General features: G+C 45.2%; 1 protein-coding gene across 1 annotated transcript in view; it reads left to right on the plus strand.

The window, feature by feature from the left end:
- Positions 1–7078: 7078 nt before the first annotated feature.
- The window catches only part of LOC141147619 (natural cytotoxicity triggering receptor 3 ligand 1-like), a 67429-nt gene continuing 48918 nt past the window's right edge, over positions 7079–25589 (plus strand). The window contains exon 1 of the mRNA XM_073634851.1: positions 7079–7222. Within this exon, the coding sequence (XP_073490952.1) occupies positions 7174–7222 (49 nt within the window). The 5' untranslated portion in view covers positions 7079–7173. The remainder of the gene's footprint in view (positions 7223–25589) is intronic.

Consider the following 25589-nt stretch of genomic DNA (forward strand, 5'->3'; position numbering starts at 1 on the left):
TCAATTTGACCCCACTAACAATTAGAAAATCGAAGTGAACGTTCTTAAAATTATATTATTTTTTTGAAGGAAGACTTTATTATTATTAATACAAAAATGTGATCTCTGAGTCTGATATTTACCAGATTTACTCTTTAATAGTACATACAGTATATCTCTTCTGTCTGTTAATCTCAGAGTGGATTAGAGATTTTGCTCCCTAACCATATAGTTGTTTTTTTATATTTACCACTGCATAGAAATATTTAAGAATAAATTGCCATTTAAAAAAAAAAAAACTTTACATATTAACTAAATTATAACCACACTTTTTTTTAATGTTATTAATCGATTAATCGAAACAATAATTGGCCAACTAATCGATTATGAAAATAATCGTTAGTTGCAGCTATAATAAGAAGGTTTAGCTAGCTGTCCCAGAGACAGAACACTTGTATTTGTGTTAATTCATTGTGATTTTTGTATGACGTTGTTAATGTTAAAACAGCGCTAGGTTTACATCTCATACTGTGATTTTAACCACTTCAGCCCCGGAAGATTTTAACCCCTTTCTGACCAGAGCACTTTTTACAATTTGGCACTGAGCCACTTTAACTGACAATTGCAAGGTCGTTCGATGCTGTACCCAAACAAAATTTACATCCTTTTTTTCCCACAAATAGAGCTTTCTTTTGGTGGTATTTCATCACCTCTGTGTTTTTTATTTGTTGCGCTATAAACTTTTGTTGATGAGGAGGAAAGAGGGACAGAGGGACATTACTCCAAATCAGGGACAGTTGGGAGCTATGGCGTTACTATATGCTTACATACAAGAGGAGTGTTGTGTAAGTTTTTATTTGGATGATTTTAATGTAATAAAGTAATGTAATAAACGCGATTTTAAAGTAATTAGAACACACTGAGGGAACACACAATTAACGCCTTGACTAGTGTTAACCCTTTCCCTGCCAGTGACATTTACACAGTAATCAGTGCATTTTTATAGCACTGATTGCTGTATAAATGCCAATGGTCTCAAAAAAGTGTCAAAAGTCTCCGATCTGTCCGTTGCAATGTTGCAGTACCGCTAAAAATCTCAGATCACCGCCATTACTAGTAAAAAAATAATAATAATAAAAATGCCATAAATCATTCTCATCGTTTGCAGACGCTATAACTTTTGCGCAAACCAATCAATATATGCTTATTGTGATTTAAAAAAAAAAAAAAAATTCTTCATCAGTTTAGACCAATATATATTCTTCTCTATATAATTTTGGTAAAAAAAAATTGCAATAAGCGTATATTTATTGGTTTGCGCAAAAGTTATAGCATCTGAAAACTATGGGAAAGATTTATAGCATTTTTATTATTTTTTTTTTACTAGTAATGGCGGTGATCTGCGATTTTTAGCAGTAATGCGACACTGCAACGGACAGATCAGAGACTTTTGACACTTTTTTGGGACCATTGTCATTTATACAGCGATCAGTGCTATAAAAATGCACTGATTACTGTGTAAATGTCACTGGCAGGGAAAGGGTTAACACTAGAGGGCGATCAATTGGTTAATTGTGTGTTCCCTCGGTGTGTTCTAACTGTATGAGGATAGAATTGACTAGGAGAGGAGACATACAGTTTTTCCTACTTAGTAGGAACAAACGATATGGCTAACCCATCCATATGTACCACCTAATATCTCTATTTTGATGTGGAATATCTCTGAAATGATGTGAGATATAACGTTAAACCACTTGATCTTACCGGATCTAACGAATATCTATTAGCCTGAATGATTTTTGACCAGAAAATTTGATAAGGTGGGGGTTAATCACTTAATAAGTCTTTAATTATGTGAGATCTAACGTTATGCCACAGTGGCAGTCAATTAGGCAACCTAAGCACAGAAAAAGATATTATATAGCGCGGGGATCACAATTTCTATAAGTAATTTTTCTCCTTCACTGATGGGCACTGATGAGGCAGCACTGGTGAGCACTGATGAAGAGGCACTGATGAAGAAGCACTGATGAAGCTACACTGATAGGCGACGCTGATGGGCACTGGTAGGTGAAACTGATGGGCACTAGTAGGCGACACTGTTGAGCACTGGTAGGCGACACTGATGGACACTGGTAGGCGACATTGATGGGCACTGGTAGGTGACACTGATGGGCACAGGTATCTTATGGAAAATCGGACCCTGTTGGAGGCTTTGAGCGGAGGTGAAAATGGGGCCTTAAAGGGGTTGTAAACCCTCGTGAAAAAACACCTGGCAGTGAACGGCCCCCCAGCCCCCCCGTTTTACCTACCTGAGCTCTAGAACTTGACCCACGGGGACACGCTGTCTCTCTGCCCAGGGTTCTCAGCTCTTGATTGGATAGATTGATAGCAGCGCAGCCATTGGCTCCTGCTGCTGTCAATCAAATCCAATGACGCGAGTTCCGGGGGGGCAGGGCCGAGTCCTGCATTTGGCCTCTATGGACGCCGAATGCTGGACTTACAAGGTAACCCCTCCAGGAAAACGCTTCTCCCAGGGGGTTATCTGATGTGGGGAGGAGCCGCTAGAGCCGCCAAGGGACCCCAGAAGAGCAGGTTCGGGGCCACTCTGTGCAAAACGAGCTGCAAAGTGGAGATACAGAAAGTATGATATGTTTGTTATTTAAAAAAAAAATGAACCCTTACACTCACTTTAAGATATATGCGTCTTGTTCAGTCACCTCCCTCTCTCGGAGCTGTGGTGGTCTCTCCCCTGTGATTCAGGCTGTGGTCTGGGGGTGTCTGTGGGGTCCCCCAGAGCTCTCATTAGGTTCTGATCACCGTCTTCCTCTCTCTGTCCTTTCCCTAACGAGACAAGAAAAGATATGTCATTATTGGGGGGGGGGGGGGCAATGGAAACACGGAGTGAATGCTGCAACCCAGCTGTGGCCCTGGATTGACTCCGTTTCCCGTTACTTTGCCCACACTGAAGAGAAGACAGCTCTCATTTCCACTCCTCCCTGAGCTTCCATCCATACCACCACTCAGTCCTTACAATGGTATCCTGACTTTACTGAAATCCAGAGTGCCCTCTATATACAACCTTGCCTCTGCTTGTATCTTCGGCTGATGCCACCTCCTGACTTCACACAGAGCCAATCCCAGTGCACAGCTTTGACCCAATCTACCATTTCAGATTTCCAGGGCCGTCTTTAATTTTGATTGGGCCCTGGGCAAACATTTTCTTGGGGCCCCACCCCTCCATTCTGAGACATACAAAAAATAGCAGGTAGACTCAAAATCAGTTTACTGCAGCAGATCACGCAGCAATTGCAATTGTTTGCCAGAGGTTACAGCCTATCCTTACTGCTCACTGGCTGGTTTCTAGAGGTTACAACACATAATTTCTGCTTGCCGATTGGTTGCTAGAGGTTGATGTACATTATTAGCCCTCACTTGCTTGCTAGGGGTTACAGTACATCATTATCACTTACTGATTGGTTGCTAGAGATTAAAGCAGATCACTACTGTTCGCTGATTGGTTGCTAGAGGTTAATGCACATCATTACCTCTCACTGAGCAGTGGAGCAATCCCAAATAATTGAGCAAGTAAAGGGGCACATTAATACACATATTACAGGAGAGTGTCAGAGAGTGCAGACATACTGCAGGAGACAATCAGAGACTGTGGACATACTGCAGGAGACAATCAGAGACTGCGGACATACTGCAGGAGATTACCAGAGACTGCGGACTTACTGCAGGAGATTACCAGATACTGCGGACATACTGCAGGAGACAATCAGAGACTGCGGACATACTGCAGGAGATTACCAGAGACTGCGGACTTACTGCAGGAGATTACCAGATACTGCGGACATACTGCAGGAGACAATCAGAGACTGTGGACATACTGCAGGAGATTACCAGAGACTGCGGACTTACTGCAGGAGATTACCAGAGACTGCGGACATACTGCAGGAGATTACCAGATACTGCGGACATACTGCAGGAGACAATCAGAGACTGTGGACATACTGCAGGAGACAATCAGAGACTGCGGACATACTGCAGGAGACAATCAGAGACTGCGGACATACTGAAGGAGACAATCAGAGAATGCGGACATACTGAAGGAGACAATCAGAGACTGCGGACTTACTGCAGGAGATTACCAGAGACTGCAAACATACTGCAGGAGATTACCAGAGACTGCGGACATACTGCAGGAGATTACCAGAGACTGCGGACATACTGCAGGAGATTACCAGAGACTGCGGACATACTGCAGGAGACAATCAGAGACTGCGGACATACTGCAGGAGACAATCAGAGACTGTGGACATACTGCAGGAGACAATCAGAGACTGTGGACATACTGCAGGAGACAATCAGAGACTGTGGACATACTGCAGGAGATTACCAGAGACTGCGGACATACTGCAGGAGACAATCAGAGACTGCGAACATACTGCAGGAGATTACCAGAGACTGCGAACATACTGCAGGAGATTACCAGAGACTGCGGACATACTGCAGGAGATTACCAGAGACTGCGGACATACTGCAGGAGATTACCAGAGACTGCGGACATACTGCAGGAGATTACCAGAGACTGCGGACATACTGCAGGAGACAATTAAAGACTGCAGACATACTGCAGGAGACAATCAGAAACTGTGGACATACTGCAGGAGACAATCAGAGACTGCGGACATACTGCAGGAGATTACCAGAGACTGCGGACATACTGCAGGAGATTACCAGAGACTGCGGACATACTGCAGGAGACAATCAGAGACTGTGGACATACTGCAGGAGATTACCAGAGACTGCGGACATACTGCAGGAGATTACCAGAGACTGCGGACATACTGCAGGAGATTACCAGAGACTGCGGACATACTGCAGGAGACAATCAGAGACTGTGGACATACTGCAGGAGACAATCAGAGACTGCGGACATACTGCAGGAGACAATCAGAGACTGCGGACATACTGCAGGAGACAATCAGAGACTGCGGACATACTGCAGGAGACAATCAGAGACTGCGGACATACTGCAGGAGACAATCAGAGATCGCGGACATACTGCAGGAGACAATCAGAGACTGCGGACATACTGCAGGAGACAATCAGAGACTGCGGACATACTGCAGGAGACAATCAGAGACTGCAGACATTATACAGGAGATGGTCAAAGAACTTTCAGCAACGCACAGCTTTACAGTTGAATAACACAGCTCAGGGTTTCAGCAGTCAGGCATTTTATGGGTGTAAAGACATACCTGGCCAGCCAAACTCACTACATACATTCAGGTGTGTGGGCGGGGCTTCCACTCTCTGCTCTCACTACAACAGTTCCACTGATGCTTTGTGTTGGGGGCTGCATCACCTATGAATTGGGGCCCCGATGACAGCTTTGCAGAGCGCACAGAGGATACAGGAGGATGTATTCCCGCGCTAGTCAGCTGAGAGGGGCGGGGCTGGGAGCTCCACTGACGCCGCCCACGTGCAGCCTGTGTACTCGCATCTGTAGTGAGAGCCAGTGATCGGAGTGGGAGTGTCATTGGAGCTCCCGGCCCCGCCCCCGGACCTCTGTATTCACCAGCCAGTATAGAGGAGGCGGGGCCGGGAACTCCAATGACACTCCCACTCCGATCACTGGCTCTCACTACAAGCCGTCACGTAGGCGGGGTCAGAGCGTCAGTGGAGCTCCCGGCCCCACCCCCTCTCAGCTGGTTAGCACGGAATACATCCTCCCGTGTCCTCTGCGCACTCTGCAAAGCTGTCATCGGGGCCCCAATTCACGGCTAGCGCGGGCCCCCCAACAAAGATTGGGCCCAGGGCAAGTGCCCCGTTTGCCCTGCGCTAAAGACGGCCCTGCAGATTTCCCTCTCTGAACACTGAGATCCAATATACTTTTTCACATCACTCAATGTAATATCTGTTTATGTGTATATTCTGACTTTATTTCATTATCCTAAGCGCCAGGTCTCACCCTTTGTTTCTTTGTACCTTTAATCCTTTGGACTTGTCCTAGGTCCAATAACCTTAATTAGGTAGCTGGGTGTCTCCAACCCATCATTTTTCTACAACTTATAGCAAACTATAATTCCATAATTTCTTGAAACAAGCGCCAGTAATTTCCACATACAGTATCTCGCAAAAGTGAGTACACCCCTCACATTTTTGTAAATAGTTTATTATATCTTTTCATGTGACAACACTGAAGAAATGACACTTTGCTACAATGTAAAGTAGTGAGTGTACAGCTTAAGTTACAGTATAACTGTGTAAATTTGCTCTCCCCTCAAATTAAAGGGGTTGTAAAGGTTCCTGTTTTTTCACCTTAATGCATCCTATGCATTAAGGTGAAAAAACATCTGATTACCGGCTCCCCCAGCCCCCCGTTTTACTTACCTGAGCCCTGGAAAGTCCTGCTACGCGAATGCGCTGGATCTTTGCCCAGAGTTCTCGGCTCTTCATTGGATAGATTGATAGCAGCGCCGCTGTCAATCAAATCCAATGACCCAGGTGCCGGGGGGCGGGGCCGAGTCCTGCACTCAGCGGCTATGGACGCCAAATACTGGGCTCGGGAGCGCGCCCGCAAGGTAACCCCCTGGGAGAACGCTTCTCCCAGGGGGTTATCTGAGATGGGGAGGAGCTAGGAGAGCCGCCGGGGGACCCCAGAAAACCCCTTTCGGGGCCACTCTGTGCAAAACAACTGCACAGTGGAGGTAAGTATGGGATGTTTGTTATTTTAAAAAAATATAAATCGAACCTTTAGTGTCACTTTAACTCAACACACAGTCATTAAGTCACTTTTGTGAGATACTGTACCTGCACAAATATTTTTCCTAAAACTTTCTGTATACTTCTGACCTGCTCTATGATCGATGGTTTCAGCAGAATGAAATGTTATGTTATGTAGATATGTGGGCATGTGCTAGGAGTATGTATGTGTGGTTTTCTTGAGAAATGTTTTATTGCTGCTGTAAAGGGTATCCGAAAAAATTTTGTTGTATGTATACAATGACAATAAAGTATATCTCTATCTCTATCTCAACCTATATGTCACAAAGTGCAAAGGTGGGATTCAGACACCTTTGTAAATTTTTAACTGGAACTACTACAGTTGTAAGAAATATTGAAAGTAAGCACATCTGAGCAACTTAAAGAAAGCCAAAAATGGTTTGAGACACTCAGAACAACATGGGGTATGGACAGGCAGCCGTCCTCCTCTTGCTTCTCTATTATACAGGTCAGTTTGATTTCACTATTCTTTTGTTCATTCACTGAGAGGAGCATCATTGTTATATTATGGGAGGTATTGAACAACGGACTTAGGCTGGCCATACATTATACAATTTTCTTGTTCAATTTCCTTTAGATTTACCTTTAACCATGTAGTGAACGGGCCTGCCTGGTTTCATACAAATTGAATGTGTTTATATCTGACCTCATATTATATGGTTTTGGTAAACCTGAAGGAAATATTTTTTCAAGAAAATTGCATAATGTATGGTCAGCCTTAGTTTAGTTGCATGATGTAGGGAACGCTATCAGTATATACTGACACAGAAACTGCCACTTAATATCTATCTATCTATCTATCTATCTATCTATCTATCTATCTATCTATCTATCTATCTATCTATCTATCTATCTATCTATCTATCTATCTATCTATCTATCTATCTATCTATCTATCTATCTATCTCTATTTATCAGCTGATGCTAAGGCTGGCCATAGATTATACAATTTTCTTATTCAATTTCTTTTAGATTTACCTTCAACTATGTAGTACAAGGACCTGTCTGGTTTTATACAAATTGAAAGGGTTCAGGTCTGACCTCATATTATATGCTTTTGGTAAATCTAAAGTAAAATTGTATAATGTATGGCCAGCCTAAACTTTCATGTCTGTCTGTGTATCTGTCTTTTTCTATTTATCAGCTGAAGCTAAGCTCTCATTGCTAACTATTTGTCTATCTTTCTTCCTTTTCTTTTTTTCTTTCTTTCCTTCTTTCCATCCTTCCTTCTGTCCTTCATTTCTTCCATCTTCCTTCTGTCCTTCTTTTATTCCATCTTCCATCTTTGTTTCTTTCCTTCCTTCTTCCCTTCTTTCTTTCTTTCCTTCCTTCTTTCCTGCCATCTTCCATCTGTGCTTTTCTTTTTTCTTTCCTTCTTTCTCTCCTTCTTTCTTTTTCTTTCTTTCCATCCTTCCTTCTGTCCTTTTTTCCATCTTCCATCTTTCCTCCTTTCATTCTCTCCTTTCATCTATCTAGTCGATTACATTGTAATCACTCCACTTACATCACAGTTGCTTTAAACAACACCCTTCCGGAGTAAACTTGATAGTAAGACTTGTGATAGATAGCCATGAACAGGGCTTTTTTTCAGTGGGAACGCAGTTCCTGCACCTCCAGCACTGAATGTACTGTGTGTAATGGCAATGGGTGCTGGGGCGCGCTGAAGGGTCTATTAATGCTGGCTGCTGGGCGATCTATTGTTGCTGGAGCAATCTATTTTTGAGTGGCGGTCTATTGTTGCTGGGAGGCCTATTGTTGCTGGTGGGGGATATATTGCTGCTGGGGGTCAATTATTGCTGGAAGAAATCTACTGTTGACAAAGGAGGGGTCTATTGATGCTGGTGGCATCTGTTGTTGTTGATGGGGTGGTATTTTGTTGTGGGGGTCCGTTGTTACTGGGGGGTCTATTGTTTTTGATCAAATCTATTGTTGCTGGGGGGTCTATTACTGCTGGCTGTGGGGGATCTATTTTACTATTTTTCTTGCTATCATTAAAAAATTCCATACAAATTACTTAGCACCACAAAACGATACTTGGCTCTGAAGAAGTGGCTCAAAGGGGGGGGGGGGGGTTCCTGCACCTATTCTCTGAGAAAAAAAGCCCTGGCCATGAATGATATCTGCCTTTCTTATGCATGGTTGGGATTTGCTTGTGTCCAATGTGACTCCCCCATCAGACAAGGGTGTTGTTCTCATTCCACGCCTTGTCTCCATGATCAAGCAGACCTGCATGTCCCTGGAACAGTTTCACTGTTGCTTGCCATACTATTTCTAGTAATGAATTTCTACTTACCGTAGAGGTAAGATGGAGCAGAAGCGCGTTTCCCGCGCTTTACGTGTAGGGCAGCCCATTCATTTCAATGGGCTGCCCTATAAGCGAGAAACACACCAAAGAATTCCCTGAACCGTTTGCAAAATTGGGATGCGTTGTGCGCACATTAGGAGATGTGGGGGGTGTTATTAAGAATTAATTGCACTGCTGAACATCTGCAAAAGGCAGCACGTTTCTGTGCATGTCAAGAAAGTACGTGACTTTGCATGATTTCCCAACATGCAACAGTGTGAATGTAGCCTTCATCTACCTTGTTCTGGCCATTGTCTATCACCCTTTGTTTCTTCGTTTAGTGGAATTCAATCATGGCCACTTTTCTTACGGGTGAGACACCAGAGGAGTTTATTGGCACACATGGATATATGTTCAGTATATATTCTGTAATATAATTATTTATACAATGACCTAAACACATAATTGGTGAGCAGTATTTACAGGCATTGAAAAGCTTTGACAGAAAAATAATATGAATAGATTAGCAAAAGTGGGACCACATAAAAAGGTGACTCCTACAAAGGTTGCACTTTGAAGGATATGAGCCTGTCACTGAGGTGAGCACACAATCAAGGTAATATAAACTTGTTTATCTCCTTAGTGCCGACTGTACGCACATATGCAGCCTCGGCTTTCAGGGGTTATACCGGGGTGATGCCTGCAGCTGCAGGCATCACCCCAGTACCATTTTTTAGAGCGGTCGGTCGGCTCTTTAGGGATAACAGCCAATGCGGCTAAAAGCTGCTCGGCTCTTATCCCAGAGAAACGGGAGGGCATGCCCCCCCTCATGCCACCTTCTGCCGCTGTTCCCGGGCCTCCCGTCCCACCGGGAGACCTGATCCATGATCCGACACTTCCACCGGCTAGAGAGAGACTGAATCAAAGCCGGAAATGGCTTTGTTCCGGTCTCCTATGTGCAAACACAGAAGCGACGTCACAACGTCATTTCCAGTTTACTCAGAATCGTTGTTTTTGGCGATCTAAATACTTTGAAGTGCAAAGGAGGTGATTTGGGGTCTTTTAGATCCCTCCATAAAGAGTACCTGTCACCATCTATTACTGTCACAAGGGATGTTTACGTTCCTTGTGACAGCAATAAAAGTGATCAGAATTTTTTTTTTACAGGGACAGTGTAAAAAAATTAAAAATAAATAAAATAAATAAGAAAAAAATTTTTAAAAAATTTAAAGCGCCCTCATCCCCGCGAGCTCACGCAGCAAAGAAAACGCATATGTAAGCCGCGCCCGCATATGTAAACGGTGTTCCAATCACACATGTGAAGTATCCCCGCAATCATCAGGGCGAGAGCAATAATTCTAGCACCAGACCGCCTCTGTAACTCTACATCTCTAACCTGGTAACCACTAAGAATTTTTAAAGCATCGCCTTTTTTTAGGTACCAAGATTTGTAACAAAGTGTTATGCAATCTCATAGTGCTCTGTAGGTGGGGGGCTTACCCTGTCCAGGATGGAAACAGAACCGCCGATGTGCCATTGGAATGTAATGCCACGATCGCCTTGTGTCAGCGGGAAGTTGAAGCCTCGTGAGACCTCGAAAGGATGCCAACTGGATTGCTCGGCGTAGAGGTGATCCGGAGTTGTCACACTGGCCACTGATTGGCTATCACAGCGGTGGGCGGCTCCCTAGCCCTGCTGTAAGCCCCCCACCTACAGAGCACTATGTAAGTGCATAACACTTTGTTACAAATCTTATTTTTAGAATTAAATCTTTTTTATGCTGCCCTGGCGCTTCTTCCTCTTTTTCCTGCTTCCTTTATCTTAAACAATAGCACAAAGCTAGAGTTGATATTAATACTCGTTTCCAGCAAGAATAAATTGAGTTCATTAATACAGAGTAGTCCAACGTGTTTCGCAGAGTGGTGTCTCCGCTTCTTCAGGGAAACTCAGTATATGTCAACCTCATCAAAATATAAGTGTGTATGTTTTGATGGATGCAAAGGACTGAGACTGCAAGCTGGCCAAGTAGTCCATGGCGTCAGTACCCAGGACCAGGTTTGACAGCACTGCATCGCACACAGGTGGATTCAAGCTGAAGCAGTTTATATGCCCAGAATGCTAACAGATCAGCTCAGCAAAGCACCGCACACAGCCTTGCAAACAATGTCCACCGCCGGATATCAGCTCTGATATCCACGTAACCGACGGTGGAAATTGTTTGCAAGGCTGTATGCGGTGCTTTGCTGATCTGTTAGCATTTTGGGCATATAAACTGCTTCGGCCTGAATCCACCCGTGTGCGATCCAGTGTCTGCCAGACCTGGTCCTGGGTACTGAGTCCATGGACTACTTGGCCAATCTGCAGTCTTGGTCCTTTGCATCCATAGAAACATACACACTTACAGTATATTTTGATGAGGTTGACATATACTGAGTTTACCTGAAGAAGCGGAGACACTACTCTGCGAAACATGCTGCACTACTCTGTATCAATTAACTCCATTTTTTCTTGCTGGAAACAAGTATCAATATCAATTCTAGCTTTGTGCTATTGTTAACACTTTGTGATATGATTTTAGCTATCTTTATGGAATTTTTTTTTTTTTTTTTAAATTCTTTTTATTTGAAAAAAAAAAGTTTTCCATTACAACAAACATATAAGCAGGGAACAAGGGATGGTATCATAAGTAAAAACATAAAAATACCTATCCCTATATTATCATTCTAATATGCAACAGTTCAACCCGTCCTTGTGCTAAAGGCTTCGAGAATAATTTTCTTCCTTTTTCCCCCTATTCACTCTCCCACCCCTCATCCACTCCCCATCATACACTTTGCCGTACATTTTATTATTCATTCAACCATCCCCCCCTCCCCAAATCATCCACCACCCACCCCTCCTATTACTCCAACTCTTCCAGATCCAGCCAAGCTTTCCATATTTTTTCGAATTTCTTAAAGTTACCCCTCTTTTTGTATATATATTTCTCTCTGCAAATTACCTCTCTAACTGCATTCACCCATTCTGAAACCGTCGGTGCTTCCTTTCTCTGCCAATACTGTGCGATAAGCTTTTTGCCCTGAAACAGGCATCTAATCCTTGCTGTCTGTATATCCCTTGAGGCCACCTTGTCCCCCGTTAATCCCAGCAGGCACTCCCTCGCCTCCACTCTCAATGACGTCCCAAACACCAAATTTATCTTTTCCACAACCCCTTTCCAATATATATATAGTTTGGGGCATCGCCAAAACATGTGGATCAGGTCTCCATACCCTCCCCCACACCTTTGGCACTTTGGGTCGGGCCTCTTACCCCACTTAAATAAATTCAATGGTGTGTAATATGCTCTATAGGAAAGATAAAAATGGGACATCACCTGTGAGGGAGAAAGAGTAACCCTGGGCCCCAGCGACAGAACCTGCTTCCATTGATCATCGGACAGTGCCCCCACATCTCCCTCCCATTTGATCCTATTTTTGTTTTCCACCATGCCCCCCTGGGCTGAAGCCTTCAGGCATCCGTACATTTCAGAAATCAACCCTTTCGTAGTATGTACATCAATAAGCTTTCTCAAAGAGGTCATTTCGCACCAAACTGGCGCATCCTTCCCAAATTGTGCCTCTAGGGCATGCCTGAGTTGCAAATACCTGTAAAAAGATCTATTAGAGATTGCATACTCCTCTACCAACTCTTTAAAAGATTTTAACCTCCCCTCTCTATATACCTGAGCCAGGCAATGGATACCCTGGCGGTCCCACTCCACGAAGTGTCCCATTTTTTTAAGCTCATTGAGGTTGTTATTATCCCAAAGTGGGGAAAATTCCGCAAAGCCCGTATATCCCAGAGTTCTTTTGGCTTGTACCCATGCCTTAACCATCAGTTGGGTAGTGGGGCATTTAGTACTAAATGAGTCTGCCTCTAGTGCCTCTGCGATCGTGTCATGGCCGATGTCATTCCACAAGACGCTACCATCCACTCCTTCCTCCCATGGCCTATTACTACCTCCCATTTGCTGCAATTGGGAGGCCAGAAAGTATCCATACGGATCCGGTACTGCCAGGCCGCCCTTCTCCTCTGGCTGTCGCAATGTCCGCAAACTGATCCTGGCCGACCCACCTTTCCAAATAAGTTCTCTAAACACACTGTCTATTTTTTTAAACCAGTGCTTAGGAATCCACACAGGGGCGTTTTGCAAAACATATAAAAGTTGGGGTAGCCAGACCATCTTGATCAGGTTGCAGCGTCCGACGACCGAGAGGGGCAAGCGACCCCACACCCGACACTTCTGTTTCATTTTTTTCATAAGTGGGACTAAGTTACCGGATATATACTGTCCTGGATCATTGGTTATGTTAATACCCAGATATTTCATTTGGCTGACTATTTTAACCTGGGATACTTGACAAGGGAGGGGTTCGTTCAACGGATCTATGGGTAGGATTACTGATTTCTCCCAGTTAATCAGCAACCCGGAAAAAACGCCGAATTCCTCAACTATCCCTATGCCTGTTTTTAATGAATTCTGCGTATCTGCCAAGAACAGCAGGATGTCATCTGTATACATAGCTACCTTGTCCGTCCCCTTCCTTCTTTTAAATCCCTGCACCCCTTGTGCCGCTCTCAGGGCTATCGCCAAAGGCTCAACTGCCAGGGCAAAGAGCAGGAGGGACAGAGGGCACCGCTGTCTCGTGCCCCTGCTCAGCTGGAACCCCTCCGAGCACTGGCCATTGATCCTAACCCTGGCCCTCGGGCCACTGTATGACAGCCTTAACCATTGGACAAACCCAGGGCCAAACTGGTATTCCACTAAGACCCTCCACAGGTAGTGCCATTCCAGGGAATCGGAGGCTCTGGCCGCGTCCAGTGAAAGAGCCGCTCTCCCCCCACTGTTTTCCACGGGTATTTGCATATTCAGGTACACTCGTCTTATGTTCGTACTCGTAGATCTATTCGGGATAAACCCAGTCTGATCCGTATGTATTATTTTGGAAATTATCTTATTCAGCCTTGCGGCCATTACTTTTGCCAGAATCTTCACGTCCGAACATAAGAGCGAGATAGGCCTATATGAGGTCATATCTATTGGGTTCTTCCCTTCTTTCAACAGGGTTATTATTATAGCTTCTGACATGGACGGTGGCAGGACCCCGTCCTCCCTGGCTCCGTTAAACACCTCCAAAAGTAGGGGCAATAATACCTCCCCATATTTTTTGAATACTTCTATGGGCAGGCCGTCGGGACCCGGTGACTTCTGGCCTGCCATATCTCCCACTGCCCTCTGCAATTCTTCAAGGGTCAGTGGAGCATCCAGCATTTCCCTATCTTCACTTGTTAATGGGGTTATCCTTAGCCCCTCAAAAAAAAACTGCATTTCGGCCTCCACATTTACTCTATTAGAGCTGTACAACTTCTCAAAGTATGTCCTAAATTCACACAGTATATCGGGAGTGGTTTTTTTCAATACTTCATCCCCCCCTTTGATTGCTGCTATTGTACCTAGGGGGCCATTAGCCTTGATTATTAGAGACAGAGCCTTCCCAACTCACTCCCCCTCACCAAAAAAGCACCGCCTCTGAAATAATTTCCTCTTTTTCCAGCCCTTCCCGGAGCACCCTACTGTACTTGTCCTGTCTCTCCACCCAGAGCTTGTAGCTGGATTGGGATGGTATGTCTATGTACTGCGCTTCTGCTACTTCTACACTCTCTTTAGCTTTTTGTTCTTCTGCTTGCGATTGCTTTTTATTGAATGCGATTTTCTGGATTAGTATTCCCCGGAGATATGCCTTCAGGGAGTCCCAAACAACCCCCACTGAGGTCGAGCCCAGGTTTATTCTAACAAACTCCGATAGGCTCTCCTTCATTCTCTCCTCTTCTCCTATTAAATCAAGCCAAAAGGGATTGACCTTCCAGCTCCCCCTGATATGGTGCTCTCCTACCTTCACAACAGTAATAACAGGCGTGTGATCCGAAACGGCCCTTGGCTCATACGTTATTTCCTCCACTACGTTTAATGCTTCCTCGTTTCCCAGAACCAGGTCGATTCTGGATAAAGTGGCATGGGTCCTGGAGTGGCATGAATATTGCTTCACCCCAGGATACCTCCTCCTCCAGATATCTACCAGTCCTATTTCATCGCAATATTGCAAAAGGGGGCTCTTAGGTGCCACTCTAGATCCAATTTTGGGGGGGAACCTATCTATACTGTTGTCCATTGTCATGTTAAAATCACCCACCACTATGACCGGGGTCCCGGGGGAGTTCATGATAAAACTGGCTAAGTCATCTAGTATTGCCATGCTGAATGGGGGAGGGATATAAACGTTGGCCAGAATAAATCTTTTATTTTCTATCAAGCAGGAAAGAAAGATATACCGCCCGTATTCGTCCACCTTACTCTGACTGCAGGAGAAGGACAAACCAGTGCTTATCAATACACTCACCCCTCTAGAATAGGAGGAGTGGGTGGAGTGATACTGTGTCTGAAATTGCGTGTTGTCTAAGATTTTAATTGAGTCCTTTACCAAATGGGTCTCCTGCAGGCAAAGTATTTTGACTTTCCTCCTCTTGGCTATTGAAAAAATTATCTGTTTTTTAAAATTATCCCCAATCCCCCTTACATTCCATGCGCATATATTAACCATTCCACCACCTCCTGGGGTTTTATTACACCTCTTTTCGGTTATCATCGACCCTTAGGTCTAGTGACCTTACCACACACATATCTCCTAATAAACTAAACCACCATCTTTTGTGAACATTGTGAGTAACCCTACTTTTAATTATGTCCCTTTGCTGTGATAGGCTAGACCAACATTCATCCATCCATAACCATACTCCCCCCCCTCTACCCTCAGTGTACACCCCCCTATTCCAAATCTCCCCCCACCCCCCCAATCTCCTCCCCCCCCCCAGCACCCCCCCCCTCCCCCCCTTATCCCAAACCCCTGAGCCCAAATTTGGGCCTACCCCTCGGGCTTCTATAGTGACCTTCAAAAACTCTCTAAGGCTAAAAGAAAAAAGCCGTGCACCAAACCTAGTAGGAGGGGAACTATCCCCTGAGTGTTATCCTTATTAATATTATAGTTAATGTGCCAATAATTTTAAAACTAAACTAATACCTCTTATTAATACTAATATATATGCATTTATCACTTATATTTATATTTAATCCCCTACCATCCCCCCTCCCCCCATGCCACTCCACTCCTGTTTACATTCTAAAAAACAATGAATATAGAGCAAAAAGCTGAGAAAGGGAGAGAGAGAAAAAAAAAAAGAGAAAAGCAACAATGTCCAAAAAAAAAAAAAAAAAATCTAAGTTTCTTCTCCCCGTCTTATTCTCTCTTCATTCTTCTCTAACCAAATTGACACATCCTTAGGGGTGGAAAAGAACCTGACCTCCCCCAGAGCCATGACACGCAACCGTGCCGGGTACAATAGCGCATAGTTAACTCTTAGTTGTTGAAGCTTCCTTTTACAGTCTCCAAATTTGGCTCTTTGTCTCTGTAGCTCGGGGGAGAAGTCCGGGTATATCGAAATCCTGGCACAATTATGCTGGATATTTCTTAATTCTCTTGCCTTCTGCAGGATAGTGACCTTGTCACGAAAACATAAGAGTTTAAAAATATCTTTATGGAATTTTAATAATGTTTGTACAATAAACAAGTTTATATTACCTTGATTGTGTGCTCACTTCAGTGACAGTCTCATATCCTTCAAAGTCCTACCTTTTTACGAGTCAATCTCCTTTTTATGTGCTCTTGCTATTTAAGGATGTTGATGTGATAGCTGGCCCCAGAACTGGTAAACTACAATGTAAATTTAGCAAAAGTGGGATGTCACACTACAGATAAACCACAAAATTACCGTATTTATTGGCGTATAACACGCACCCCAAGTTTAGGAGGGAATTTTAAGGAAAAAAACTTTTAGGAGTAAACTTTAAGGAAGAAAAACTTACATTAAAATGCCCATCAATGCAGCGTTATCGGTGTCCATCTGCAGCCTTGTCAGTGTCAGTGCAGCCTTGCCCCAGTGTCCATTGCAGCCTTGTCAGTGCAGCCTTGTCAGTGCAGCTTTGCCCCAGTGCAGCTTTGCCCCAGTGCAGCCTTGCCCCAGTGCAGCCTTGCCCCAGTGCAGCCTTGTGTGATTGCAGCGATCGCCGCCGACATACACAGCCGTGTGTAAATTCAAATATGGCGCCGAGACTGCAGGGACTCGTCCGAGCCGAGATACACATACCCGAGTGTCCTCGGCTTTTCTCAGGGCCGCTCACAGTCACGCCCAGTCCCGCCCTATGATGGACATAACACAGGTCCAATGGCGGGACTGTGAGCGGCGCCGAGAAAAGCCGAGGACACTCGGGTATGTGTATCTCGGCTCCGACGAGTCCCTGCAGTCTCGGCGCCATATTTGAATTTACACACGGCTGTGTATGTCGGCGGCAATCACCCCGATCGCTCCGATCAGAACGAAATTGGCGGGGATTGGCCTATAACACACACCCATGATTTTCCCCTGATTTTAAGGGGAAAAAAGTGTGTGTTATATGCCACTAAATACGGTAATTTCTCCTTTAATTGTGGCTCAATAATGTATAAGAAAGCCTCCAAATCCTGGTTAAGGGGCCACATAAAGACATAAGTATGGCTTTACATTAAAGTGATTGTAAAGTATTTTTTTTTCTTTAAAAAATAGGAAACCTGTTATACTTACCTCCTCTGTGCAGTTGGTTTTGCACGGAGCAGCCCGGATCCTCCTCTTCTCGGGTCTCTCTTTGCTGCTCCTGGCCCCTCCTATCGAGTGCCCCACAACAACCAGCTTCCTATGGGGGCTCTGGAGCCGAGTCACAGTCCATTCAGGCACAGAGCTTCGACCCAGCCCCACTCCCTCTCTCCCATGATGATTGGCTGACTGAGTTTGATTGACAGCCATGGAAGCCAATGGTGCCACTGCTGTGTCTCAGCCAATCAGGAGGAGTGTCTCAGATGGCTAAGACAATCGTGGACATCGCTGGAGAGAGATGGGGCTCAGGTAAGTAATTAGGGGGTGCTGGGGAGTAACCAGAATCTACTAAGATCATTCTACTTGTTCTTACAGGCTTGAGAAGATCTGCGGGGACATTGCTGCAGCTGTTGTCAATATACGGTACGAGTATACCAACAGGGCAGATATCAATGTCCTCTTACAAAAGCAGATATGTTTCTGTGAATTCATAGGTAAAAATTGTTGTACCTGGATCGGGGATACTAGTGACAAAGTTCAGGCTCATATGGATAAGGTTAGATCCCTGCAAGGCAAAGCCAGAGCTATAGCTAGTGAAGGTTGGAATCCTTTTAAGGGTCTGGGAATCTTTGGGGATTTATTTTTATTTTTCAGCGGATCATGGTTGAAGGAGGTAGGGGTATATATACTCATGTTGTTTTTGTATCTATTCCTTCTATATGTCGTGATTAGGGATGAGCCGAACACCCCCCTGTTCGGTTCGCACCAGAACATGCGAACAGGAAAAAAATTCGTTTGAACACGCGAACACCGTTAAAGTCTATGGGACACGAACATGAATAATCAAAAGTGCTAATTTTAAAGGCTAATATGCAAGTTATTGTCAATAAAAGTGTTTGGGGACCTGGGTCCTGCCCCAGGGGACATGAATCAATGCAAAAAAAAGTTTTAAAAACGGCCGTTTTTTCAGGAGCAGTGATTTTAATAATGCTTAAAGTCAAACAATAAAAGTGTAATATCCCTTTAAATTTCATACCTGGGGGGTGTCTATAGTATGCCTGTAAAGGGGCGCATGTTTCCCGTGTTTAGAACAGTCTGACAGCAAAATGACATTTTGAAGGAAAAAACACATTTAAAACTACCACGGCTATTGCATTGCCGACAATACACATAGAAGTTCATTGATAAAAACGGCATGGGAATTCCCCACAGGGCAACCCCGAACCAAAATTAAAAAAAAAAAATGATGTGGGAGTCCCCCTAAATTCCATACAAGGCCCTTCAGGTCTGGTATGGATATTAAGGGGAACCCCAGCCAAAATTTTAAAAAAAAATTGACGTGGGGTTCCCCCTAAATTCCATACCAGACCCTTCAGGTCTGGTATGGATTTTAAGGGGAACCCTGCGCCAAAAAAAAAAAAAAAAAAAACGGCGTGGGGTCCCCCTAAAAATCCATACCAGACCCTTATCCGAGCACGCAACCTGGCAGGCCGCAGGAAAAGAGGGGGGGACGAGAGTGCGGCCCCCCCCCTCCTGAACCGTACCAGGCCACATGCCCTCAACATTGGGAGGGTGCTTTGGGGTAGCCCCCCAAAACACCTTGTCCCCATGTTGATGAAGACAAGGGCCTCATCCCCACAACCCTGGCCGGTGGTTGTGGGGGTCTGCGGGCGGGGGGCTTATTGGAATCTGGAAGCCCCCTTTAACAAGGGGACCCCCAGATCCCGGCCCCCCCCCTGTGTGAAATGGTAAGGGGGTACTTACCCCTACCATTTCACTAAAAAACTGTCAAAAATTTTAAAAATGACAAGAGACAGTTTTTGACAATTCCTTTATTTAAACGCTTCTTCTTTCTTCCTTCATCTTCATCTTCTTCTGGTTCTTCCTCCGGCGTTCTCGTCCAGCATCTCCTCCGCGGCGTCTTCTATCTTCTTCTCCTCGGGCCGCTCCGCACCCATGGCATGGGGGGGGGGAGGCTCCCGCTCTTCTCTTCATCTTCTTCTCTTCTTCATCTTCTTCTTCATCTTCTTCTTCTTCTTCTCTTCTTCCTTCTTCTCCTCTTCATTTCTTCTCCGGGCCGCTCCGCAGCCATGCTGGCATGGTGGGAGGCTCCCGCTGTGTGACGGCGTCTCTTCGTCTGACGGTTCTTAAATAACGGGGGGCGGGGCCACCCGGTGACCCCGCCCCCCTCTGACGCACGGGACATGACGGGACTTCCGTGTGGCATTCCCCGTGACGTCACAGGGAAGTCCAGTCAAGTCACCGTGCGTCAGAGGGGGGCGGGGTCACCGGATTGCCCCGCCCCCCGTTATTTAAGAACCGTCAGACGAAGAGACGCCGTCTCTTCCGCAAAATTCCGCAAAGCCCGTATATCCCAGAGTTCTTTTGGCTTGTACCCATGCCTTAACCATCAGTTGGGTAGTGGGGCATTTAGTACTAAATGAGTCTGCCTCTAGTGCCTCTGCGATCGTGTCATGGCCGATGTCATTCCACAAGACGCTACCATCCACTCCTTCCTCCCATGGCCTATTACTACCTCCCATTTGCTGCAATTGGGAGGCCAGAAAGTATCCATACGGATCCGGTACTGCCAGGCCGCCCTTCTCCTCTGGCTGTCGCAATGTCCGCAAACTGATCCTGGCCGACCCACCTTTCCAAATAAGTTCTCTAAACACACTGTCTATTTTTTTAAACCAGTGCTTAGGAATCCACACAGGGGCGTTTTGCAAAACATATAAAAGTTGGGGTAGCCAGACCATCTTGATCAGGTTGCAGCGTCCGACGACCGAGAGGGGCAAGCGACCCCACACCCGACACTTCTGTTTCATTTTTTTCATAAGTGGGACTAAGTTACCGGATATATACTGTCCTGGATCATTGGTTATGTTAATACCCAGATATTTCATTTGGCTGACTATTTTAACCTGGGATACTTGACAAGGGAGGGGTTCGTTCAACGGATCTATGGGTAGGATTACTGATTTCTCCCAGTTAATCAGCAACCCGGAAAAAACGCCGAATTCCTCAACTATCCCTATGCCTGTTTTTAATGAATTCTGCGTATCTGCCAAGAACAGCAGGATGTCATCTGTATACATAGCTACCTTGTCCGTCCCCTTCCTTCTTTTAAATCCCTGCACCCCTTGTGCCGCTCTCAGGGCTATCGCCAAAGGCTCAACTGCCAGGGCAAAGAGCAGGAGGGACAGAGGGCACCGCTGTCTCGTGCCCCTGCTCAGCTGGAACCCCTCCGAGCACTGGCCATTGATCCTAACCCTGGCCCTCGGGCCACTGTATGACAGCCTTAACCATTGGACAAACCCAGGGCCAAACTGGTATTCCACTAAGACCCTCCACAGGTAGTGCCATTCCAGGGAATCGGAGGCTCTGGCCGCGTCCAGTGAAAGAGCCGCTCTCCCCCCACTGTTTTCCACGGGTATTTGCATATTCAGGTACACTCGTCTTATGTTCGTACTCGTAGATCTATTCGGGATAAACCCAGTCTGATCCGTATGTATTATTTTGGAAATTATCTTATTCAGCCTTGCGGCCATTACTTTTGCCAGAATCTTCACGTCCGAACATAAGAGCGAGATAGGCCTATATGAGGTCATATCTATTGGGTTCTTCCCTTCTTTCAACAGGGTTATTATTATAGCTTCTGACATGGACGGTGGCAGGACCCCGTCCTCCCTGGCTCCGTTAAACACCTCCAAAAGTAGGGGCAATAATACCTCCCCATATTTTTTGAATACTTCTATGGGCAGGCCGTCGGGACCCGGTGACTTCTGGCCTGCCATATCTCCCACTGCCCTCTGCAATTCTTCAAGGGTCAGTGGAGCATCCAGCATTTCCCTATCTTCACTTGTTAATGGGGTTATCCTTAGCCCCTCAAAAAAAAACTGCATTTCGGCCTCCACATTTACTCTATTAGAGCTGTACAACTTCTCAAAGTATGTCCTAAATTCACACAGTATATCGGGAGTGGTTTTTTTCAATACTTCATCCCCCCCTTTGATTGCTGCTATTGTACCTAGGGGGCCATTAGCCTTGATTATTAGAGACAGAGCCTTCCCAACTCGCTCCCCCTCACCAAAAAAGCACCGCCTCTGAAATAATTTCCTCTTTTCCAGCCCTTCCCGGAGCACCCTACTGTACTTGTCCTGTCTCTCCACCCAGAGCTTGTAGCTGGATTGGGATGGTATGTCTATGTACTGCGCTTCTGCTACTTCTACACTCTCTTTAGCTTTTTGTTCTTCTGCTTGCGATTGCTTTTTATTGAATGCGATTTTCTGGATTAGTATTCCCCGGAGATATGCCTTCAGGGAGTCCCAAACAACCCCCACTGAGGTCGAGCCCAGGTTTATTCTAACAAACTCCGATAGGCTCTCCTTCATTCTCTCCTCTTCTCCTATTAAATCAAGCCAAAAGGGATTGACCTTCCAGCTCCCCCTGATATGGTGCTCTCCTACCTTCACAACAGTAATAACAGGCGTGTGATCCGAAACGGCCCTTGGCTCATACGTTATTTCCTCCACTACGTTTAATGCTTCCTCGTTTCCCAGAACCAGGTCGATTCTGGATAAAGTGGCATGGGTCCTGGAGTGGCATGAATATTGCTTCACCCCAGGATACCTCCTCCTCCAGATATCTACCAGTCCTATTTCATCGCAATATTGCAAAAGGGGGCTCTTAGGTGCCACTCTAGATCCAATTTTGGGGGGGAACCTATCTATACTGTTGTCCATTGTCATGTTAAAATCACCCACCACTATGACCGGGGTCCCGGGGGAGTTCATGATAAAACTGGCTAAGTCATCTAGTATTGCCATGCTGAATGGGGGAGGGATATAAACGTTGGCCAGAATAAATCTTTTATTTTCTATCAAGCAGGAAAGAAAGATATACCGCCCGTATTCGTCCACCTTACTCTGACTGCAGGAGAAGGACAAACCAGTGCTTATCAATACACTCACCCCTCTAGAATAGGAGGAGTGGGTGGAGTGATACTGTGTCTGAAATTGCGTGTTGTCTAAGATTTTAATTGAGTCCTTTACCAAATGGGTCTCCTGCAGGCAAAGTATTTTGACTTTCCTCCTCTTGGCTATTGAAAAAATTATCTGTTTTTTAAAATTATCCCCAATCCCCCTTACATTCCATGCGCATATATTAACCATTCCACCACCTCCTGGGGTTTTATTACACCTCTTTTCGGTTATCATCGACCCTTAGGTCTAGTGACCTTACCACACACATATCTCCTAATAAACTAAACCACCATCTTTTGTGAACATTGTGAGTAACCCTACTTTTAATTATGTCCCTTTGCTGTGATAGGCTAGACCAACATTCATCCATCCATAACCATACCCTCAGTGTACACCCCCCTATTCCAAATCTCCCCCCACCCCCCCAATCTCCTCCCCCCCCCCCAGCACCCCCCCCCTCCCCCCCTTATCCCAAACCCCTGAGCCCAAATTTGGGCCTACCCCTCGGGCTTCTATAGTGACCTTCAAAAACTCTCTAAGGCTAAAAGAAAAAAGCCGTGCACCAAACCTAGTAGGAGGGGAACTATCCCCTGAGTGTTATCCTTATTAATATTATAGTTAATGTGCCAATAATTTTAAAACTAAACTAATACCTCTTATTAATACTAATATATATGCATTTATCACTTATATTTATATTTAATCCCCTACCATCCCCCCTCCCCCCATGCCACTCCACTCCTGTTTACATTCTAAAAAACAATGAATATAGAGCAAAAAGCTGAGAAAGGGAGAGAGAGAAAAAAAAAAAGAGAAAAGCAACAATGTCCAAAAAAAAAAAAAAAAAATCTAAGTTTCTTCTCCCCGTCTTATTCTCTCTTCATTCTTCTCTAACCAAATTGACACATCCTTAGGGGTGGAAAAGAACCTGACCTCCCCCAGAGCCATGACACGCAACCGTGCCGGGTACAATAGCGCATAGTTAACTCTTAGTTGTTGAAGCTTCCTTTTACAGTCTCCAAATTTGGCTCTTTGTCTCTGTAGCTCGGGGGAGAAGTCCGGGTATATCGAAATCCTGGCACAATTATGCTGGATATTTCTTAATTCTCTTGCCTTCTGCAGGATAGTGACCTTGTCACGAAAACATAAGAGTTTAAAAATATCTTTATGGAATTTTAATAATGTTTGTACAATAAACAAGTTTATATTACCTTGATTGTGTGCTCACTTCAGTGACAGTCTCATATCCTTCAAAGTCCTACCTTTTTACGAGTCAATCTCCTTTTTATGTGCTCTTGCTATTTAAGGATGTTGATGTGATAGCTGGCCCCAGAACTGGTAAACTACAATGTAAATTTAGCAAAAGTGGGATGTCACACTACAGATAAACCACAAAATTACCGTATTTATTGGCGTATAACACGCACCCCAAGTTTAGGAGGGAATTTTAAGGAAAAAAACTTTTAGGAGTAAACTTTAAGGAAGAAAAACTTACATTAAAATGCCCATCAATGCAGCGTTATCGGTGTCCATCTGCAGCCTTGTCAGTGTCAGTGCAGCCTTGCCCCAGTGTCCATTGCAGCCTTGTCAGTGCAGCCTTGTCAGTGCAGCTTTGCCCCAGTGCAGCTTTGCCCCAGTGCAGCCTTGCCCCAGTGCAGCCTTGCCCCAGTGCAGCCTTGTGTGATTGCAGCGATCGCCGCCGACATACACAGCCGTGTGTAAATTCAAATATGGCGCCGAGACTGCAGGGACTCGTCCGAGCCGAGATACACATACCCGAGTGTCCTCGGCTTTTCTCAGGGCCGCTCACAGTCACGCCCAGTCCCGCCCTATGATGGACATAACACAGGTCCAATGGCGGGACTGTGAGCGGCGCCGAGAAAAGCCGAGGACACTCGGGTATGTGTATCTCGGCTCCGACGAGTCCCTGCAGTCTCGGCGCCATATTTGAATTTACACACGGCTGTGTATGTCGGCGGCAATCACCCCGATCGCTCCGATCAGAACGAAATTGGCGGGGATTGGCCTATAACACACACCCATGATTTTCCCCTGATTTTAAGGGGAAAAAAGTGTGTGTTATATGCCACTAAATACGGTAATTTCTCCTTTAATTGTGGCTCAATAATGTATAAGAAAGCCTCCAAATCCTGGTTAAGGGGCCACATAAAGACATAAGTATGGCTTTACATTAAAGTGATTGTAAAGTATTTTTTTTTCTTTAAAAAATAGGAAACCTGTTATACTTACCTCCTCTGTGCAGTTGGTTTTGCACGGAGCAGCCCGGATCCTCCTCTTCTCGGGTCTCTCTTTGCTGCTCCTGGCCCCTCCTATCGAGTGCCCCACAACAACCAGCTTCCTATGGGGGCTCTGGAGCCGAGTCACAGTCCATTCAGGCACAGAGCTTCGACCCAGCCCCACTCCCTCTCTCCCATGATGATTGGCTGACTGAGTTTGATTGACAGCCATGGAAGCCAATGGTGCCACTGCTGTGTCTCAGCCAATCAGGAGGAGTGTCTCAGATGGCTAAGACAATCGTGGACATCGCTGGAGAGAGATGGGGCTCAGGTAAGTAATTAGGGGGTGCTGGGGAGTAACCAGAATCTACTAAGATCATTCTACTTGTTCTTACAGGCTTGAGAAGATCTGCGGGGACATTGCTGCAGCTGTTGTCAATATACGGTACGAGTATACCAACAGGGCAGATATCAATGTCCTCTTACAAAAGCAGATATGTTTCTGTGAATTCATAGGTAAAAATTGTTGTACCTGGATCGGGGATACTAGTGACAAAGTTCAGGCTCATATGGATAAGGTTAGAT

This window comes from Aquarana catesbeiana, linkage group LG06 (genome assembly GCF_042186555.1).
Source record: "Aquarana catesbeiana isolate 2022-GZ linkage group LG06, ASM4218655v1, whole genome shotgun sequence".
In the NCBI taxonomy this organism is placed as follows: Eukaryota; Metazoa; Chordata; class Amphibia; order Anura; family Ranidae; genus Aquarana; species Aquarana catesbeiana.